We start from the raw sequence: 22649 nt of genomic DNA on the forward strand, positions 1-22649 counted from the left end.
CAGGTCTTTATTTAAAAATTCTGGAGAATTTAATTGAAAATAATAATCTTTGTGGTGAATTGCACACTACCAGTATAGCCTACCAGAAAAAGAGCTCTACAGAATGCTTTTTTAGGACTGCTAACAGGCAGACTTTCATACACAGTACACAGTAATTTCTACTGTATCCCATTTATAGATATGCTGCATACATACATGGGTACACAGCTGTGTGTACTATATGTATATACATATATAGACATTACAGAACTTCTTAAAAGTGAATAGGCATCTCATTCCTGTGTAGATTTCAACTTCAGCTGTGCCTCTTAAACAGAGTTCAGAAAGATACTTACTGATGTGTAGAGGAAACCTTCTCCATTTAGGGCTATATACAACCCAGTCTTTACACCCTGGATAGCAACAACTCGAAGTCCCACTGGTATAAGGTTGAATAACGCTGTGAAGAAAAAACATGACCAGATATGAATACACTATGGTTATTACAATATTCTAATAATCATCATTAGTAAAAAGAAAGAAAACTACTCCCTGTATAATTTTTTCTGATTTTAAATTTAAACTAATTCAGAAAATCTTGCTTCTAGTAAAGTTAATCCTTAAAATTAAAGCGTAGGTATCTATCTAGTAATAAATCCTGCAATAGTTCAGTATTTGGCACAAGTGCTAACTAGCAAATACAAAGCACAGCAGACTGGACCGTAATCATTTATGCAGCACTGCAGACGTGAGTATCTCAGGCAATCTGAAAAGAGTCAAAGAGCCCAACAGTTCCTTCATCAATGTAGACTGATTATAAGAGTAATACTTGTGAGATACCCTGCAGAAAACATCTCTCTCTGATTCTGGCAAGTAGCTTTTTATTTTCTTAGGCATTTTTATGGTTTTGGATTAAGGTGTGCTCTCATTAAAGATTGCTTTCAAGTGGTCTGTGATTTCAAATAATTTTTCTTTTTTGCTTTTGTGAATGATATATTTGATACAAGCAGTAGTACACAGGCCTCAGGTAATAGCAGAGGCTTATCCTAGTTCAGAAAAGCACTGAAATATGTGCTTGACTCTAAATGTGCATAAATGCTATTGAGCTGAATATAGAACATATTCAAAGAAATTCGGGGGGCTGGGGGGGAACTAATTAAAAAACGAGCTTCTAGCAGATACACTAGCAATGGTATATACCTCTGTAATAACAAAAACAGCCACAGCTTTGATTAGCGTCTGAAAAAGACCAGCGTGAAGAGCAGGAGTTTACCAGCCTCATCACAGAACATCAAAAGAAAAAGTGATATAAGTAGGAGACAAAGACCAATTCTTCCAAAAATCACGGCACCACACACCTATACTAAGTTTACTGACTCATACTAGGAAATCAGATGCAAAGCACACATCAAACAGTCTTGGAAGAAGAGATCTGGATGAGCTAAGTGTTTTCCCACTGTGGATGAGTCAAGGATTTACAAGTCCTTGGATGAAAACCAAAAGCGCAACCTGTGTGTTCAACATATGCAGCGAGGACCATGGTTCCACCAAGCCAGGTCTCAGGAACACAGTAACACTTACAGTGAGTTCCTCAAAATTTAGGAAGGACATCCATAGGTGTGACCAGCAAGTGTACCCTATGAGGCTATCTGTAATCAGAATGCCAGGGGAAAAGCCCAAATCAAGAGAAAAAGGGTCATGTAATTGCAGTGGCTAAGTACATTTTCTCAGGGTGTGAAAACTCCTAGTTAGTCAAAGGACACAAAGCCACAGATTGTTTATGATGAAGATGATGATAAAATCTTTTCAGAGAAAAAAACTTAGGTTGACTACTAGAATTTAGAGATAGATGTGGATGGAAAAAAAACCCCTTTCCTTCAACATTGTCATGCAGAAAAAGAATATGTAACATAAAATCTTTTTAGGAATGCACAAAGCCAGGATAAAGCTGGGAATTGTTGTAGCAGAGCACTTCCTACAGCTGTAGAAAGAAAAACATATTCAGAAGAGCTCTGAAATAACAGAAAACAAATTTATGGGTTTACAAAGAAGAACAGAAGAGATGACATCAGACAAGAATTAGCACAAATATATAGCATTTTCACTTCTGTAGTTTCCAAAAGTCTCCGTCATGCTATGATCTTACTGGGCTGTTCACTAGAAAAATACTGAGTACAGACAAGGTCTCCTCTCTAATTTATACAGGATAAATGTAAATAAGTGAAATACGGCACTCACGGACAAGGTATCCTAAATGTATATAGGCTAAACACTGCATGACTTGAGGGCTTTCAAATGTTCAATTTAATTTGGAAGTTAAAAAAACAATCAGCCATTACCCTCAAATGAAACAATGTCAAACCCAGCAAAATCACTATTGTGGGTAGTGGAGGGGGAGTTTGTCACAGCAAAACTCGGTTTCAGATGGCAGTTAAATTTGCTTTTTTCTAGAAAAAAGGAAATTCCAGGAGGAAACCTGGATATGAACACCATGCTAGAGGGAGGGCAGCAACAATTGAGGGGACACCAGGAAGGAAAAACAAAGAATACTTGTATAAAGAAAAGAGGTGAACACAAAAGACAAGTCAGCCATGGAAAACTGCTAATGAAAAATAACTCCAAATCATAGTGGTTCAGTCAAAACTTCTGGATCGTGGATATAATTTGCTGTATTACCAATAAAAATAAAGCAGCAAAGCTAGAAAAAAAACCAACCACCACTGAAGGAGAATTAGAGGCCTGTAACATGGCAGTGTTTTATGCAACCTATAAAATTACTAGAGCAGCTTATAGTTGCTGGTGAACTTGGAAAGCACCGAGGAGGGCATATAATGTATCTTTTACTGCCACCAAGTTTTAATCGGAGATTGTCAGAGCTCCTGTAATTAGTCTAAGACCATAAAATTTTAGAGTGTGATCTGAAATGCTGTAATTCTTCACACACAGAATATTCAGTAACTTCCACAAAATCTTTCAGACTTGGGCAAAACTAGGGAGGCCAATCTACATTCAGTTATTGATTGATAAATGCTCAGCAATGTGCTTCATACTGGGGTCAGCAAAACATGCACCAGTAAGGCACAGCATGTGGTTTCCACATGCTCTGAAGCTGGCCAAAGGAAATTCAATTTCCTCCAGAACCTGGCTGTGCAGTACTCTTTACTGATCAGGACTTCTGTGTCCAATTACACATTTTAAACCTTCCTAGGATTCACCTGTGCTATCTCCCTGCCTCGAGAAAAGCAGAAAGCCCTCCAGAGTTTGTTGGCATTTCAGGTCAGCACAGCCAAAGCTATGCCCTTACCTGAGGGGGAGTGTGAAAAAGAACCACGCCCCCAGCTTCCCTCTATCTTAAACACAATGATCCAAAACCAAAACTAAGTGGGGATTGAGGTCCCTGAACATCTTTATGTACCTAAACCCAGCCCAGTGAGTCCACAGATGAGTTGAGAGAGGGAGTGCCCTGGAACAGCCCAGGAAATATAATTCTGCCTGGTGCTCAATGCTCCCATGCTGCACGCTTAACTATAAAGCCTGGCAAATCCAACTTAAATAAGACATGGGAACATCAGGGAAATCAAGTGAACCAATTGGCAAAAATGGTGTGAGTAAACCCCTTTCTCCTGGTCAGCGCTGAGCCTGTGCACGCTCCCTTAGCTCTGCTTTGTATTCCGTCTAAACCACGTCTGTAAAGCAAATGGTTTCTCTTCCTTTTCCTGAGCCTGCAAGCCTGCTCCCACCACACACAAGATCAGAAAATGGGGGCTGGGGGCAGTTAACAGGAACAACTGGCATGAAAAAAGTTATTGTTTTAGGTGTCGTGGAGGGGATTTGCAGGAACAAATTTGGGTTGGATTCTAATCCTCCAAAAGTTTTAGCCAAAGTTAACATCCACTTTTTGATAAGTAATAACTCCTTCCTTGAGCAAAACACAAAACCACCACATTTCTTCTTCCTTTTTTCATGTAATACCATCACAGTCTATCAACTTGAAACCTGCAATGACAGAAATTAGATATTTCCATACTCTTGTGAAAGTCTATTTAGGTACGACTGACTTGTAGCTACAAGAAAATTGCCATTAGAGATCACTGTTTTTCTCAAGAAGCTTGCTAGAGACCAGTTGCTTAAGGCTTATAAACTTGCTGTCTGTTCTGCATGTGCACTGCCCTTGTGCCAGTTAACAAAACTTTCCACAGCACGAATCTGCAATCAGATCAAGGCAACTATTTCTTTAATTTATTTACATCTGCAGGCCCACAGGCAAAAATGACGACTCTGTCAGAACATCTTTTAGATTGGCAATGAGTGCAGCGAGGTTGGTATTGAGAGATCCCTCCATTCATTTCTTATGGAGCAAACCCATTCTACCTGCCTGATGTTACACAAGACATAATTAAAACGTACTTTTTAGTATGGCTGAACATGGCCTCCATCAATCCTGTCACACTGACTAAAATTATACTGATGGGAGAAACAGGCTTACCTAACTCCCAAAGGTGACGTAAATAGATGACTAAATGCCTGTTTATTTCTTTGAAGACAAACTGCAGTAAAAAACAGTGCAAAAATCAGACTGCAAATATTCCAGTTCAGTAATCCAAATTTAACAGCATTGCAGGTGTTGTTTTTTAATCTTCATGTGTTTTATTTCTCTCTAATTATCTCCTTTATCTTACAAGGGTGCTGTGAAGATTATTTTATTAATATCTTCAAACCCAAATATGATAGTGGTAGGTACTTTAGAAAGACATTAAAAAGTTAATACTTCCATATTCAAATTGGAAAATATAAATAGAGCATTAGGAACATGCATTAAAAGATGATAATAAAGGAATGTTAAATGGTTGCATGATTTCTTGACCAGCAACTCTACCAGGTACCAAGTGCCATGAAGGAAGTAAAGCATGTTTAATTAAGCGAGAGATGTGCACAGCACAGCCAAGTCAAAGTTGCTTGGGTAATGTTAACTTCGGCATTTATCAGTTTATGAAATAAGACTAAAAATGAGTAATGCTCTTTTAATCTGTTTTAAATATGACTGTAATTTCATAAGGGGCACAAATAGCAAATTTGAGTGTTAAAATCAGGTTTATCACCCATCAAGGAAGGTATCATAATTGATGTTGAATTTTTTCTGTCGTTGTTGGCTGAGATTCACTCCTCAAGTGAATCAAAATAAGGCATAGGGCTAAGAGATTCAGGGTTTCAATCTCAGAAATTAAAGAATCAGAATTGCCTGTTTCCCAACTTAATTAGTCTTCCTACTAAACCTACCCTTCAGTCACAAGACAAAACTTTGAAATAGACCAAAGCCTGAAAATGAGCCATTTCGGGTGGGGAGGGGGACAGGAGGGGAATGTAACACTTGTTACCACAAGCACAACATGGAAATCTCTTCTATTTCTTTATAGTTTCTGTGTAGTAGCTTGTTTTTCCTAATTAATAACGATGAAGCCCATGGACAACACTGAAGCAAGTTCCATTCGCACCAAGTAATGCTGAGAACTGCTGTAAAATCCAGGAAAATTAGAGCTAGAGAGGGACAGCTATGCTGAGTAGGACCTCAGTAACCAAGCCTACAGCTTTAACCACAGTCACTCCAGCTTTCGCTGCAAGCAAGTCACAAAACCAAGCCAGAAACTGTAAGGCATTAGAGGAAGGAAAAAGAGAAAACCAGCTAAAACAAGAAAAGCAATGTAATAAAGCCTCTTTTCACATATCACTGAGAGTTTGGCAAAAAAATACAGACTGTACACACAACATGGTTTAAGCTAACAGCCTTGGTCTGGTGATGTGATTTAAGGAAACCAATAGGTGCATTAATTCATACTCTGTCACAAAACATCACTAACTTGGAAAAGATATAAAAAGAAATTACAACAATGAACTGAAACCCATCAGTCTATTTAGGTTGGGTTCTAATAGCATGGCCACCAACATGTGCAGACGAAAGTACATTCAGGGATGCAATTACAACCAGTCACATCTATCTTTCTTTTTCATGCAAGGGTTTGTGCGCAGCGATACATTAAAAATCTTGCCATCTATCTCTGCAGACTCTAGCCTTCACTCAAACTTAAGGCAAGCCAGGACAATGGCTTGCACTATAGCAGCTGACCGAAACCACTGGTAAAACTCATTTTGACTTCAGATAGAAGCAAAAAGTCACATTAAAGAGGCTACCAAGAAGCTTTAAAGACAAACAAAAAATGGGTGTGAACAGAACCATTCAATTTGAACCAACTACATCTTTATCTTACTTTGCGCTACCTCTCTATAACACTGTGGCTCCAATAGTGTGTAAGTTACGTTTACTGACATAAAATGAGTACAAAATGATATATGCACTTGACGGAATTTTAGCTTCAAACACTCTAACTGATTGACACAGAATAAATTGCAATAGCACAAAAAGTAGCAGCATGACTAAGCTTCGAACAGTTTCCTTGCTGAAGACAAAAAAGAAATCACTTCTCTTCTCTGTCCCTCGCTACTCACTCACTCTGGCTTCTCCGACACCCAGCTACTCAGATGGTCAGTGCATGAGGAGGACTCTTTCACAGGCTTCAGGGACAGTGAATAGTGCAGAAGACGGGTGGAAGGCTGGCAAAGATGCACACCCTTTAGCAGTCTGTGTTTCCGCCATTTTTATGAAATATGCTTCGAATGGAAGTCATCCTCACTATCAAAGTAAGCGTACTATCTGTCCTATTGACAGCTAATATATGTCCATCCCTTCGCCTACTGGGGACCATGCAAGCTCCATGGTGAGAAGCAGGATTTTCCCCCTCTGGCAGCTGCCAAAACTTATTTTGCTTAGACAGGAATTATCATGATAAGGAGCTCACAAAAAAAAAGATCAAAATACTCGGAATTCTATCCATTGTGTTAAAGTAAAAGAGAAAAGGAAAAACAAAATACGGTGCAAGAAAGAAAAGCAATAGGAAACAAAAAGTTCAACAGGAAATGGAAGGAAACGAGTGGAAAGGGAAAAGAACTGAGGAGAAAGACTGACAGCACAAAAGAAACACACACATATTCATATATACATGAATATACCAAATGGATCAACCTTTTCAGCTCTTAATGTAGTGTTGATACATATATACTAGCAAAATTTAAGGTGGAGATTGTATGCTTTCTTGGCAAACACATTAATTTTACATCCTTATGGTCTAAACTGTCTTTGCTAAACAATATTGTAAAATCGGACTAGTGAAGAAACAAATACTGAATCACACCAGTTAAAGACAGAAAAAAATCCCTTTACAGAAAAAACTCGTTTTAGCCTAAAAATCATGTTGAGTAAAACACAATATTATTTAACAGTACTTATCCAAAATACACAATACTGCTATCTGGTATTTGCTTGAGTTTGGACAAGTTCTGTATTTCAGAATATTTATAATATAGAATATTCATTTTGCATTTTGCAACAAGAAGAATAAGAGAGAAGGGCAGACAGATGGAAGTCCAGAAAGGCAGGGACAAGGGGAGAGAAAGGGAAAATTACATAGTAAGCAAAAAAAAGGAAGATTTTTAAAGCTGACAACAGCGAAAAGAGGAAAGTAAGGTATATGGACTAGTTTTGCAAAGATTCAAAATCCATAGAGTTCTAAGATTAAAAAAAAAAAAAAAAGAAATAAGAATTAAAACATTCCAAAATTGTTGCAGTCATAGACACCTCCTCACTGAAGCTGAAAATAAGAGAGAGATGGGGAGAGAGAGAAGGAGAGGGAGAGAGAGAGATACACGCTCGCACTCTAAGACACATTTCTCGGACCTCATATAGGCAAAGCTTCTATAAGAAGCAATAATCTTGTCTGTACAAGGTCTTAGTATCTAGTCCAGTACAGAAGTGGGCATGACAGATGGACACACTGAGGGAAGAAAAGAAACAAGGAACAGGGCAGGGGAAAAACCACTTGGAAAACAAGCAGAGAAATACACATCAAAAGAGATTAATCAATTGTTTTTCTCAATTCTAAAAAACAATAGAACAATAAAAGCTGATCATGCTATCTGTTGATGAAATGTGTTAAAAATGATAGCCGTGCATTAACAGATAAAACAGGGACCTAACCAAAGTAAAGCAGAAAACTCAAATCCCTTAATTTCTATAGCCTAATTCCAACATTTTTGAGGAAACTAAAGGCTTATTTATATATGCATAATAAGAAGATAATCTTTTGTATTAAAAATGCTTAAAATAGACCTCAAGATCACACAGAAATATGTTACTTAAATATGCTATTATGATTAAAGTAAACAAAATACAAATGTTCTCGGCTAAACAGAAAATTAAAAATCAACTGTTTCTAGAGTAAGAATAGGTTTGCTTAATTATCATTTGCAGCTGAAGTTATCAAATGTATATATGTTCATTGAATGAAAATATGTGGCAGTATCATAGGAAAGAGTACCAAAGCAGCGACCCACATGGCCTTTCAAGACCACTTTTGTTTGGAATATATTTGAAAACTGCCACTGTCGCAGTCCCTACACTGGCAGAAATTCTCTTAAAATCAGTGGAACTCTTGCTGGTATAGGGACTGTAGAATCTTTAGCCGCAATTCAGCAAGGTACTTCAGCATGTGTTTCAAGCAGGACTTTGATAGTTAGACATACACTTATTTGCTTTGCTGAATCAGGGCGAATATGATCAGATTTTTCAAGGAATTTTTGTTTCCATCTCTTTTTTTGTTGTTGTTATTTATTTGAAGATAAGAAATGTATGTTAAATATATAGGTTTTATAAAAAATATTTTTAAAATCATTTTATCATTTTTTTAAAATTACCAGAAGACAACCATTGGCCTAAATATCTTGCCCCTGAGGTCCATCGGCACTTACACCTTCCCCTTCAGAGAGAATACATTTAGGCCAACGTCCTGCACGAGCCTTGCTGGCGGTCATTAGGCTTCGAATGGACAGAACCCTCCTCCTTTCGACAAAACACATTCAGAAACCCTCCAAAGGCATTAACACTTGTGTCTGCGCGTACACACTCGAGCGATGCAATCTGCGTGTGCGATTAAGACATTCCCCTGGGGCAGTCACTTACTAGAATTACTGCTGTCATCCTTGGTTCCATCGAGACTTCCATCGGGGTGCATTTGCAAGTAGTAGCCTTGCCTGCAATATAACCTGGTCACTATACCCTTGAGCTGGGGATCTGAAAGACAAACATATTTTGTCACTAGCCTCAAAACTTTTTCCAAGAGTTATCCCTACTTCTCTCACTGTAGGAGGAAGTTTGGTGAAGCAGCATTGCCGTCTTAAAGGTAAGTACTAAAACAGGATGGGTCCTGATGGAGATGAAGAAAAATCTCGCCGCAGAATATTATTAGGCCAGTTGCATGTCCTGTTCTCTGCCTCCAACATCCTTCATTATAATTAACACAGGTAAAAACAGAGAAAAAGAACACCCCGAACACCCATAGTCAAAAGACTTAAACCAGATTAAGCCCTGCAAAAAAATTTTAGACTTCAGCAACAAGTACAGAGCCTTACAGAAACTAACAGAACATTTAAAAAACCCTACTCATTTCATACATGTTAGTAACTTACTATACTTCACAGAAGTTTTAAGGACACTTGGAGGAAAAGGTCTGTCTCCTTTCACTCTCTACCAAAAGTAATAAACTTATCTGGTATAATATTTTGTAACAGTCCCATCTGAAGAGTTCCCAAAATATTTTACCAATCTAGAAGCGGATACAATTCACCTGTCCTCTCCCACCCCCAGGTAATAACACCCACAGTCAGGGCAAGACATAACCCTCCTTTAACAGAAGAAAAAACCTGAAAAAACCCTTAGTAAGCTAAAAGTTTATGGGAAATTCAAGTAGCTGAACACTTAAGCCAACCTGTTTAATACTCTGCATTTATGAAAATTGCCAAGAATTGGGCAGGAGCTGCCAAGCCACAACTTTATGATTCATCTCACGGATGGCGCCTTACCAAATCACAAATGAAGCTGGTGCAGAACTAGTTCAGTGCTGAGGAAGAGGACATCGCATCTTAAAAAAATCAACAGCACTACCTCTGTGTGATATTGGTATTAATATTGTTAAACATAAACTATTAGGCCCATCTCCAGTCAGCCAGTACATAAACTTGTGGGGACATTGGCATAAGCATGTCGTATCATGCTTAGCTCTGCAATAATGAACTAAAATCATAAAGACTTTGAGACAGATATGTAATAAAATGAACAGGTGAATTTCTAAGGAAGACAGAAATTATTTCCATGCAACCCTGTGGCCAGAATATCAAATCCTCCTTGAATTTGTGTATAATTGCTCTCACAATCAATCATGCTGGGTTACTTACAGTCTCCTAAGGGGAGGTGAAAATAAACACTAATAAACAAAACTGCCTCTGAGTGGAATGCTCTGAAGTTTTCTATAGAGGCTCAGTTCCATGAAATGATTATGAAAATGTTAAGTTTTTCTTGAATATCCAAATTACAAAGTCATCGTAAACAATAAACCCCAATAAATCTAAATTAAAAATGTAAGATTAAACTGTAAATATCATAAAAACTGTTACTATAAATATTAACACTGTAAGATTTTTAAGGAATGGAAATAAATGGTATAAACATTTGATGATCAACATGTAAGCACATTACAACTTCATTTTTTTTCTTTTAACTGCAAATTTTGCTTTCCGTGAATTTTTACATTAGCAAAGTTTTTCTGTCTTTATAAAAGAATACTCAAAACCAAATATTTTCAAAAATTTATAAACAGAATAAACTGTATTTTCTTTGAATGTCCTGTCTCAATCGACTTCATCAGGCAACTCAAAAGTATTTTCATAACTTAAAAATGAAAAGTGAGTTCCTCTAAGACAGGCACTATTCCTATCAACACATACTTTTAATGTGCACTTCCAAATTAATGATTTTAAACATACTTCCTTTACACATATTAAAATGGCATCTTAAGAGACTAAAGAAAAATATTTTAAAAATATTATTAGAACTAGAGCTTTCAAAAGTATTTACAGGAAAAATATCAGTATTTTGAAAAACAGTTTTAACACCCAAAGAATCATGAATAAATGATTCTTTATTACCACTTCTAGCTCAAAGAAATATCATAGGAAGGCAAAGTACAGTCAACTCACTATCACCACCTGTTTACATCTACTGCTTCAAGGGAAAAATGTGAAACTTAGAAGTGACTTTCAAAGTTGTTCTTTATACTCATTCTATTCATTTTTCTAAATTCACAAATAAAATCTACTTTCTAATAAGAAATTGCATAATCATTTGTCTATGTTTTCACCAAAAGCATTATTTAAAGTTAACCCTGCTTCACCAGCTCTCCAAAATTATACCTCAATGAAAATAATTTGGTGGATAGCTATGCATTTCAGGTAGCATTTCAGGCTGTGTGTGATGAGACAGGGTATGAATCCCCCGTTTATTTGTTCACGCAAGTCCAAACTCAGCAAAATAATAACTATTATAGCATGAGACCAGACGATCCTAGTCATGTGTTATATCTCACTTGTATACAATTTTAATAGTTTCATTTGTCAGAGAACTGAACAAAACAGTTCCAAAACATGATGGCTCTTTCACTTGAACATTTCATTGAAAACTGGAATTTACTACTAATAATGTGATACTAATTAATATTTTCATTGTGCAAAGTAGATCTCTGTAGACTAATAAATGGCAAAAAAAAGTCTTTTTTCCCATGAAATGAAGCAACTGAAACTTTCTTTTTACTTATTTCCTGTGGATTATTAGAACCCGTTTTGCCCACCCTCCTAAGAACATCTTTTCTACCTTAAGTTCCTACCTGTCCTTAGCAAGATTAAAACTTTTATTCCTGACAGGTAATTTAATCATGCATTTTTTGCTAATTCTTGATCATAATATTTACTTAATATATATCACAGCACTTTGGATCTACGAATCAAAGTAAGTAACAACTAAATGTTTTAGCTGAACAGTGCTCAAAAAAACGGGGGAACTGGACAATAAGACATGGTATTTCTTTGATCCTAGCCAAAACCCAACCCAGATTTAGTGATGGAGTTGTATGAAATGACTCATTAATCTCAATGCAAGTCATAATAAGCAACAGTCAAAAAGACTACTCCATACAGCCTCAAGGTAAATATCTCCAAGATGAAGCAGACAATCCTGTCAGGCAAGGAATTTATCTCTTCTCCTTGCAGAAAGATAAATGACTCTTTCAGGTCCTTTTTGAGACACTTGGGCAGCAAGCAGAGAAGAGAAATCCGCTAGTCCCTGTATTTCTATAGTGTTTTATCTACCCATTGTCACTTAATACTACTACAGGAACAGTCTCAGCTTCAGATGCTTTACAAATGAGTTTCTCAAATCCTTCTAGACCACACTTTTTTTTTTTTTTACTGTCTGCTAGAAAGCAGGAGCCACCAGCAATGCCCAGAAACACCAGCAGAAGACTGATGCTGCCTGTCCGCAGGTGCACTGTATACGTTATGTTTTTTAACTCCCACCGCAGTGATACAGGTAGACAGACCAGCAATTACTCTTACCCTTTACACCCCACACACGCCTTTTTCTTCCCACATGAAAGAGAAAGGGAATGGCAAGAGAATACAGCAAAATAAAAAACCACAAATGAATAGGATGAGAGTAGACGACCTCACCAGAGTTCCCAGCTCTCACGGTTTTTTTATTGATATTTTACTAGTAGTTCTCTTAAAGTCCTAGCTGCCACAGTGAGGTGATTATGTGAAAAATACCGTTTCTATTTAATTTTAAACACCTTGACTTCAGGGGGAAAAAAAACCAAAGCAGCAAACTTCACCATGGATCAAAATCAAAGGACAGTTCAACATCTAATGATTTTTATTGATCTTATTTTGCACCTTGACTTCTGATATTGAACAGTTCAGCGTGACAAGTCTGCAATGCCCCACCATGGAAAGAATTATTCTCACTTGTAGCTGTTAGAGGTTGTCGTTAAAAATTCAAAGACGACGTACTGAATGGACAAAGCAACAGCTTCTCAAGCCTCTGTTCCACAGCAACCTGCATGACAGCAGCCACTTGCAGCCCGCTTTTATTGCTTTTTTCCCTTGTCAGTGGCAACGGCAGGATGCATGATTGCAGTTAGCATGCACACTCTGTCAGTAGCTTTTCTGATGTCCTCAACAAAGGCGGAGTTTAATTAAGATATCTTCTCTTCTCCCTTGAATAGTGGCTACAAAAACGTCTTTGGCATTAACTCATGACAAGCTGAGTGCAGCTCTTGCCTTAGAACAATTATGACACTTTATGTTTTGAATTAAGAATATGTTCTGTTCACAGACAGAATGGTTTTAGCATCTCCTTCCCCACCCCCACATGGTGCCAGGACAGATCTCTTTAGAAATTTTATAGGTTTAAAATAAACAAGGGGACAAACTCATTAAATACAGGTGATAAGGATTTTACCTTTGTGTTCAGACATAGATGAATTTACAATGCTAGAAGAACAATAATGAATATGCCCACTGTATTTTAACACCATGAAAAATGAATCCCTCAGCATTCACTGGAGTTTTAATTTTTTGTTCTTACCATAGGAGGGCTTTTTTCGGCCTGTCATTATTTACTTACTCCCTCTTTTGAGTAAAGGTACTAAATAAAAGCCTGTTTGAGCTGACAAGCAAATGCTTAATGGTGGGTTAGTCTCATATCAACTCACATTCTTACGGAGAATAACCTGCACTATCCAGTCCATCACCAGCCTGTCACAAAATGAGTTGTTCAGCGAGTCAAATGAAAGCCAGTATTTAGAGGTACATTCTGCTCAGATAGCATAGCATCAAACTCATGTTAACAACCGGCAGCTCCAGGTCCTTCACCTTTTACTTGCCCTTTATTCTTTGCATTTCCTTCCCGCAGTTTTTACTTTTGGATATTTCAGTACTAAAAATACCACTGATGCTCGTCCAGAATAAATCAGGCATCTTTTTTTTTTTTTTTAAGATTTCTGGTGCTCCAATAGTCACTATGACTTGACTGTCATTTCTTGCTCGCTGATGTTAGGATTAGCATTTGTTAGGAATCTTCTCCCTCATCTATTAAACTTTATTTGAAATATCAAAAACATTTATAATCTGTATTAGGATTAAAAAAAGGTCAAACCCCCCAAAAGCTGCAACCCCCAGATTTCTTGTGAAGTTGGGAAGCAAAATACCCACCCAAAGCACAGAGTGTCTCACCCACTCCAGACCCGTCTCCCAGTTAGTTTGTAAGGCCTGGGACATGTAAAAGGCCACTTTTCCTGATTTCTCACACACGAGTACCCTGACAATAGTGTAGCGTGGAATTTTGGACTGGGATTCTTGCAGTCTCTCTTGCTGAAGCCACTCTACTTTGTATAATAATTAACTACCCACCACAGGTAGGATTAGAGCCCATCCACTAAACCACAGTTCAAGGCAGCCTCCAGCCCTTCACTGACTTCTGCACAGAAACCTATCGACGCTTCAGATTAATGTCTGGATACTATTCAAAACTTTAAACGTGTGTCAGTACTACTTAGTATTTTAGAAACATTTTCCACTAGGCAATTCAGCTCCAGAAGGAGGCACCAAATCCCATGTAAAATGACACTTCCTTTTTGGATTGTCATTTCAAGTATTTCAGTTCCTGCTGTAACGCTTTTCCCGCTTTGCAAAAGTTGTCTTCTTCTCAAGCATACTGTTTATGTTTCACTGCAACAGTACTCTTAACAGGTACAGTCAGTACAGGTGATCGCATCACACCCCTTTTGCCTTGTTTTTGGCAAGTTTTGCATCTTCGTTCCAGCACATAAAAGTGCAGGATTCTCTGATATGTGTGCTACACAATCACAAAAGCAAGCTTCCTAAAGCAAGTACATAGCCAATGGGGAATTCAAAATGCAGAATTTTGTACTTCATTTAGAGGTGATAAAATCCTAAATAGGCATCTAAAACCATAATGTTCCTTCATTATTAAACTCTTCAGCTGTTCTTATGATACAGCTCTTGCATTCAAAAGCTTTATACACTCCTAACTTCTTTATTATTTTGACTGTCCTGTCACCTGGTGTCTCAATGTTTCAAAGTTTCTGACCACGTTGTTTTTACTTTCTCTCATTGTTAATAGGAAGTGATAAAATAAACATTTATATGCTAGTGATCTCTGATTTTAAAAATAATGTTTTCAATATCTCATAATACACAACAGAAAACTAAAATTTAATTAAAAACTTGAAAGAAAAATATTTTTAAAAGAAAGTTTTGCTCTGTTCAGGACAGAGGGGAAAAGGATATAATGTGAACTCAGAAAAGCAATAGCTTCCATTATTCCCTGTTCCCATAAGTAATAATAGTACTTATTCTTAAACGCAGTGGCTTTGTGAGCCTCTTTCTCCATGCTCACTTATTTTTCTGTCCTCACGATGATTACAGGGCACTCAACTTCGGTGTTTATTTTTAACTCTACTTTTTGTCTGTTCATGCCTCACATCACAAGCTTGTCTCCCGCAGAACTCGCTTTGAAAGCACATTTAAGAGACAGAGAGTCCTCCTACGTTCCTGCGCTCTCATTGTCATCGGCATTTCCACAGCGTTTATGAAATTTCTTGGTAAACTATGAAAGCAGGTCGGAGTTCTGCAAAATGGTTGCTTTTCTTGAAAGCACAGCATCATATTCTTTGTGCTGGCGTCCTTGCCTTTGAATTGCAAATGTTCTTATGTTAACGGCAAAATCTGCTCCCTTCCATTTGTGTGCTCTGACGTTTTGTCTCTAGGTCTTACAATACCTTTGTTTACAAAGACACAAAATTCCAGCAAAATGAGAACTGTTAAACGCAAATTACATTTCAGTCCTCTTCACGAACAAGTAATATTACTGGAGATAGAGGACTCCAAAGATATGTGACCAGGATGAAAGGAAAATTGATTGAGAAATGGATAATCCCATTGTGAAAGGGAAATAAATGTATTTCCATATTTGTTATTAGTTAGGAACAATCTTTATTGTTTCTGTATAAAGCAAGATTACAGAGGTCCCATCAGACAAGCTGAAGTTTGCACTGTTAATATGAATAAAATACCTTATTTATTTAGAAAAGTATTTATTTGTGTAGGAAACCATGAATGCACTGGCATTAATTCATATGGAAGTTCTACAAAAGAATTTTAAATATCATTATACGTACAGTGCCATTAATAATTATTTAACATTTTTATTTTAACATTCCATTGCTCTTTCACAAAGGGTTGCTAATTTCAGTTTAATCACCAAAATCTCTAACAGCAACAGAAATGAAAGCAAGGCAGTATCACCAAAGAAGTATAATCGAGGATCTACTGCCCTTTCTTTTTTTTTTTAAACAAATGATATACCCAAGAAATGTCATGAGTTATAGGAAGCGGAATATTAAGAACTACTTGAACCAGAAAATAGCAAGTCATACTAAATATTTCAGTTGTTCTTTCATTTTTGCAGTGTAACTAAGTGTTACTCTGGAATGCTATTTAACCAGGGACCCGCTGAAGAAATAGCAGACATTTTCCTATACTTTATTCTACTGTACGCACAAGCACTTGTATATTTTATTTGCGAGAATGCAGTGAGATGGAGAGACAGAAAGAGAAGCAATGCATGGCTGCTTTGGTTTTCTGAGATCACGTTTTCCCCAAATCCTCCCTGGTAAGAAAGCAAGAGTCCAGTTCAGCCTACAGACTGCAAGGCCTCATAATCTGCGGTATTAAACACAGTTCAGAAATCTTAAGAGAAGCAGCTTGAAAAACTGCTCTTCAGCCAGTGCATCAAGAAAATAATCCCCTGTGCTTGAAGAACAGTGTCTGTACCATTTCTAATTCAGGATTACAGACTCATTTTTTCTATCATCAGTATGACAAAGCCGTGGCTTTTTTACTGGAGGTGCTCCCTCTTATTTTTGGAGTTCAAGGTTAACTTGGGCCACAACTTCAAGGTTTTTTTGTCTTCTCCCCATCTCTTCTATCCAAGAAAACTTAGAATACACAGAAAGAAAACAAACTCTTATGAAGTTACATGACCCCAGGAGCTGGGCTTTAAGGAAATCAGTAGATTTTGACACTGATGATACAGGACAGATCACAGAAAACTGTGACAGTCAGTCACTCAACAAATCCTTTTTGAGGGACCTCAGCACAAACAGCCTTGCTTCTCTGGAACTGCTCTTGCTTCGAGACTGACTCTAGCAAGAAAAAAATGGCTATAAGTGGCAGACTCCTTTTATGCTACCTAATGCTCCTAGAGGGAAAAAAACCCCACAAAAACATAAACAAAACCAAACCATTTATCCCACTTAGATTACTCTGGGTCTCTTGGAAAGGTTATTTAGTCCAGATATTTAGCTACTAACCAGAAATTAAGCAGAACTATACTTGTAGCATCTATGAGAAAAGGAGCAGAAACAGTGCAGGTCAACTCGATTATTCACTAGTAAGGAGTAAATCTTCCAGTTCTGAGCCTTTTGATGATATGGTGGAGACACAGTCAGCAGAGACTACCCCAGCCTCTCACTGGCACCATGAACTAAACCTACTGTTCACCTACAAAAAAAATGAAAGTATTCTATAAAGTCGCACAAGATTACAAATGTATGCTACATTTTGGAGGAGCTCAAAGTTGGTTCATGCTTTTTGCTGGAGACCTGCCCAAAAATATCTCAACAACACTGAAAGGGCTTTCAATCTCTAAATCTAATTTTTATGAGAACACAAACCAGAACAAATAGCTTTTAAATATATAACCTGAAAGTGAAATAAAAATAAGTAAGAGTTTTATAAGAAATCTCCCATCCTACCTAGTGCATTTTTGCAGTGACTTCCTGATCTGTTTTTTCATCTGCTTTGCCTCCAGTCCAGCTCTCTCACCATGAAGAACTGGCTATACATCTACCACCTGTACTTTTTTTAACCTGTTCAGGTGACAGTCTCTCCTGCCCTGTTTCTCACATCCTGTCTTTCACTCCCTACCTGCTGTACTCCTCAGTCCAGCATCGTTTCCCAGCTGTGCATCTCCAACTACGCTGAGCAAGTCAGGAGGACTTAAGAAGACAGCCCTCCTCCCTGCTGCCCAATCATATCTTAACTTTAAAAAAACCCACATTTGTAAACATTTGTAAACAAATAAAACAATTATGCCATCAGTCACATATATCCTCCTTCACAAATTTATAGAAACACTCAGATTCTCTTTAGGCTAACTATGCACTTAACAGAAGATACAAACTCCACTTTGTAGCTACTGGGAAATAATACACAGTCTATAATTTCTGGTTGTATACACAGAAGTCTATCAGCATATTAAGCCAAAGCTACCAGCAACTTCATCTGCCATCACTCTGCATTTTGCAGAGTAGTGAGTCAGACTGAAGATCAATGGCAGTTCCGAATGTGTATTTTCTCGCAAGATGCGTAATACAAAACTGGCAAAAAAACCCAAACCAAAACATATTCCTCAAGTCTGCTGAGCCACAACATTTCCACAATGATGGCTCCTCCCTTCGCTGTCTGCTTGGCCAAAAACAATTACACCAGCATCAAGTCTGGCAAGTCTTGTCAAGTCTGGCATCATCTTTTAATTTATTACAGATGCCCAATTACGTGTGCGAAGACACTAAATGAGGCAAATTCCAGAACTGTCATTGGTGTCTTCCAATGACATAGCAAGTGACATTCCTCTGACCAGGTATGGACATCTGCTCCTGAGCTAGTGATCTTGAACTCCTTCAAGAAGGAGTGGGGAGAAACAGGCAGCTCTAGGTATGATTTCCCTCATGCTGAAGGACAGGTCAAAAATGCACCGAATGAATTACACCCAAGACAGCTTACTTATCCACCCAAAACATCTATCATGTGCTCTTCAGACCTGTTCACTCCCTGGAGACACTACTGCTCTCAACCTTTTGGACGAGCCTTTCCTCCCCAGGACTCAACTCCTGCCCCTGTCAGACTATTCTGTTTGGACTAGGTTTATAGTCTGACCCAGACTCATTCACTCTTATGCTGTGTTAGGAGACCCACCTATACTATAAAAATGCAGCCATATGGGCACAACTAAATTTAAACTGGTTTGCTTAGCATCCTCAATTATCAGCTGCTGACTTTTCTCACACCGGGATTTCCACTCCACCCTTTAATTTGAAGCTTGTCCTGAAAACTGCTTTACAGAACATACACATTCAACTAGCATGTTTTAAACAGAAATCAAGAGCAATTTCATTCTCCAGATCTGTTTGCTTGTACTGCAGCAGTATCTTGTTAGCCCCAGTGAAGACTGAGGTGCTACCGAGCGAGCCAGCATTTAGAAGACCCAACAGGTACGCTCCTAAAAAACAAATTACAACTTTTTCTGAGTATTGATATTAAACTCTCTTTAAATCTCTTACATTTCCTGCACATTTATTATACTGACAACTTAAATGTTATTTGAAGCTGAAAAATTAGAGATTGAAAAGCAGGAAATTTGTCCCCAGGATTTCCACAGCAACTTTTGCCCGCGCCTGGTGACGCTGCAGTGACAGCACTGCTATTAGCCCACATCACTGAGCAGCTGCAACAAGCGGCGCAAATTTTACTCTGTAATAATGTCCTAACGACAGCCTTCGATTGAATGTTTCAGCTTTCTTTAGCTTCACAAGCCGGGGCCTGAGCTTTCCAAGGCCGGGGCAAGGCTGGCAGCCCCGTAGCCGCAGTGCAGGCCTCGGCTGCGGGCTGGTCAGCAGGCTAACTTCAAAACCCTGCCTTGACCCAGCCTAGTGTAAAAAAATCGCTGCCTGTCCTGTTTTCGTTTTCTAACCCTCACGTGCTCTTACTTGGGCTGTCTGATGCGCAGTCCGAGGGCTGCTCCTCTGTACCGTAGCCAGAGGTGTTGCTAGTGCTTCACGTGTAATGCTGCAGGTGAAATTTCGCACGGTTTAGTATCATAACACATCTCCAGTGCATATTCACATACGCTTCAAAAACAACATAGCACAGCGTGAAATACCTAACACTTTTACTTTTTATCAGGACATAAATTCAAGCCTCTCCAGCTCCTAAGTGCCGCCAGAAAAAAAAGAAAATAACAGAAAGGAATTTACTAATTCAGAAAGCTGTCCAAAATTAACCTACTTCCTTTGCAACCAAGCTCACATTATAGTGGAAGTTCATTTTTCAGAGGCCTTTGACGTAGTTCTCTATTTCCACACTCAAATACAGCAGAAATCTCCAACATAAATCTTGTTCAGATTTGACACAGGAGCCAAACTCCCTTTTCCACACACAGAGAGGAGGGGCGTGTATGGGCCTTGATTATGCTTTATTAGCTTCTTCACTAAAATCAGTGGTCCCGTCAAGTGGGTGACGCTTGATTTTTCTAAGAAATTATTTTTAGCTGTATGCAAAGTGTGCGTTTACCAGAGAAGGAAGAGGAAGAAAGGGGAAAGAGAAGGTAAAAGCTCCCATCACCCCGACTAACGCGCTGTCAGCTGCGCGCTGCCGCAAAACTCACCCACCATCTTTTTTAGTGCGTATTTTGTGGACAAACCAGAAATCTGCCGCTTTATAATCAAAGCGTCACTTCAGCTGTTTCTAGGGAACATAACAAGACAGCAAAGGAAGCGCAAGACATTGGGAAGCAGCTGAGCAACGACTTTGCTTTCGGTACAAGGCCTGACGACGCTGGGCCATTCCCTCCCTAAGGCAGCCATACAGCCCTCGCCACTCTACTGCCAAAGCCACAGAGGGGTTTTTCAGCAGGTGCTTCCTTGTTGCAACGGTAAGTAGAGAAGTAGTGGCAACTCACCTTACCGAGAAGGACTGACACACACAGCTCAGAAACTATTTATGCCATATGACTTTAGGTTTCTAAGATGAGCGCTCTGACTCGTGCTCTGAAGGGTCATAAACTACTCAGGCGCCCAGTGCTGAAGACAGAAGTCTGAAGTTGGATGATGTGAGTAAAGGAACCATGGTGTCACCCAGGATGGTTGCAACTGAAAAAGGGCTTGGATCCAAGTCTCCAGCAACTGCCTGGAAGCAGGACAGCTGGCCTTTGTTTTTAGAATCAAGATCAACAAAACTTTTTTTGTAGTTTACCAAAGTAAAAGAGAAAGAAACCTTGAAATAAAGAGCAGAAACAAATGGATTAAAAGCTTTTCCATTCTTCTCTAATAGGCCAAAGTGAGCAATGGTGTACCACTGGCAGTTGAAAAAACACTGGGTCACACCAAACCAAACAAAATCATCAATAACTCAGAGTTTAAATCCTTCATTTCCTGACAAACTAAATACTGAATTCAGTCAAAGAGTAAATATTTCATTTCAAAGATGAGTGCAATTTTATGATTTTAAAATTAAATTGACTGACAACTTGAAATAAAGACTTGCTTCAAAACTGGAAAAATAATAGTAATAAAAATTGTAAAATGCTATCTGAAAATAAAAGGCTTACTCCAGATTGCTTCCAGGTTCACCCCTTTCCCCTACAAAGAGCACCATGGTTAAACTAACATGTCTGTGAAGACTCTCTTGCTGCTTTGAGTTCTACATTTTAGAATCAACAAGCTTACAAAGAAAAGCACCTTTAAAAATAGTCCTGTCCTACCAAATATCCCACATCTAAAGCAGAGGCACACAAATCCTCTCCACCTGAGCTAACGGGATCAATTCTATGGCTTCTGGTTTCACCTACCAGCATAGTTCTGATATATGTGAAAGGACCCAAAACCTAAAGACCTCGTCATAGATATATGCCCTATTTGGAAACACAGAGACACCAAGGAAGCAGAGTATTACTACCAGATCAAATTGTCATAAGAGCAGAATCTACACCCTTCCCATTGGGAAAGTATCATGCACTCAGAGAGGATAAGTGTCCTCTATTGAATTTCCTTGGCTGCTTCCTGAAATCTCCAGACATCCAGCTCTAATGCAAAGAAAACCAAAGTTAGTTTTTAATTTCTGCCCAAAACTGCATCACAAGTTGCCTCTGTATTTCTACTTTGCATTTTTTATTTTCAGAACGTGGTTAGTTTTGAATATTTTGACATAAATATTTTAAAGGCCATACAGTTATTCATTGAAATTATTATTCAAGTTCAAAGTAAAGACAGGCTGCTTCTACTATATCTAGGTTAAAAAAACTGTGGTATCTACAAGATTTTGTATGTGTCCTGTTGATTACAACATTCTGTAGACTCTAATGAACATAATGTTATGCTGGGACTCTAGCAGCGTGAAGAAGGTGAGGATGGCCCCGTGGGCAAATCCCAGAGGTCTCAGTCAGGAGAGGAGTGTGGGTCAGGCTCCACTTTGGTGAGGACTGGGCTGGTCCAGAGCACTGGGGAACGTTCCTGGAGGAGGATGAGCACTGGCCTCATATTGCAAAGTCACAGTAAAAAGACCCTGCTGCCAGCAGATTTTCAGGCAGAGTCTAAACACAGGAGATCAGCATCACCCTCACTTTACAGACAGCAAAACAGAAGCACAAAGAGGACGGACGCTTTGTACAAAGCGGCAGTAAAAATGAGGTTTTCTGCATCCTAGTCCAGGATGTAGATGCCCTTACCAGGCTATACAAAAGGACTTAATATGACTGGAAAAGACAGAATTAACAACTGGATAGACAGAAACCACTATTTACAAGCATGTCAGAGGCC

General features: G+C 38.5%; 1 protein-coding gene across 1 annotated transcript in view; it reads right to left on the bottom strand.

The window, feature by feature from the left end:
* Positions 1-335: 335 nt before the first annotated feature.
* The window catches only part of LOC104075660 (fibroblast growth factor 14-like), a gene marked incomplete at its 3' end in the record, with an annotated part of 41246 nt that continues 18932 nt past the window's right edge, over positions 336-22649 (bottom strand). Inside the window, exons 2-3 of the mRNA XM_009576238.1 lie at positions 9047-9157; positions 336-439 (exon numbers count right to left, since the gene is read on the bottom strand). Coding sequence (XP_009574533.1) covers positions 336-439; positions 9047-9157 — 215 coding nt within the window. The remainder of the gene's footprint in view (positions 440-9046; positions 9158-22649) is intronic.

This window comes from Fulmarus glacialis, unplaced genomic scaffold (genome assembly GCF_000690835.1).
Source record: "Fulmarus glacialis isolate BGI_N327 unplaced genomic scaffold, ASM69083v1 scaffold21874, whole genome shotgun sequence".
Lineage (NCBI taxonomy): Eukaryota > Metazoa > Chordata > Aves > Procellariiformes > Procellariidae > Fulmarus > Fulmarus glacialis.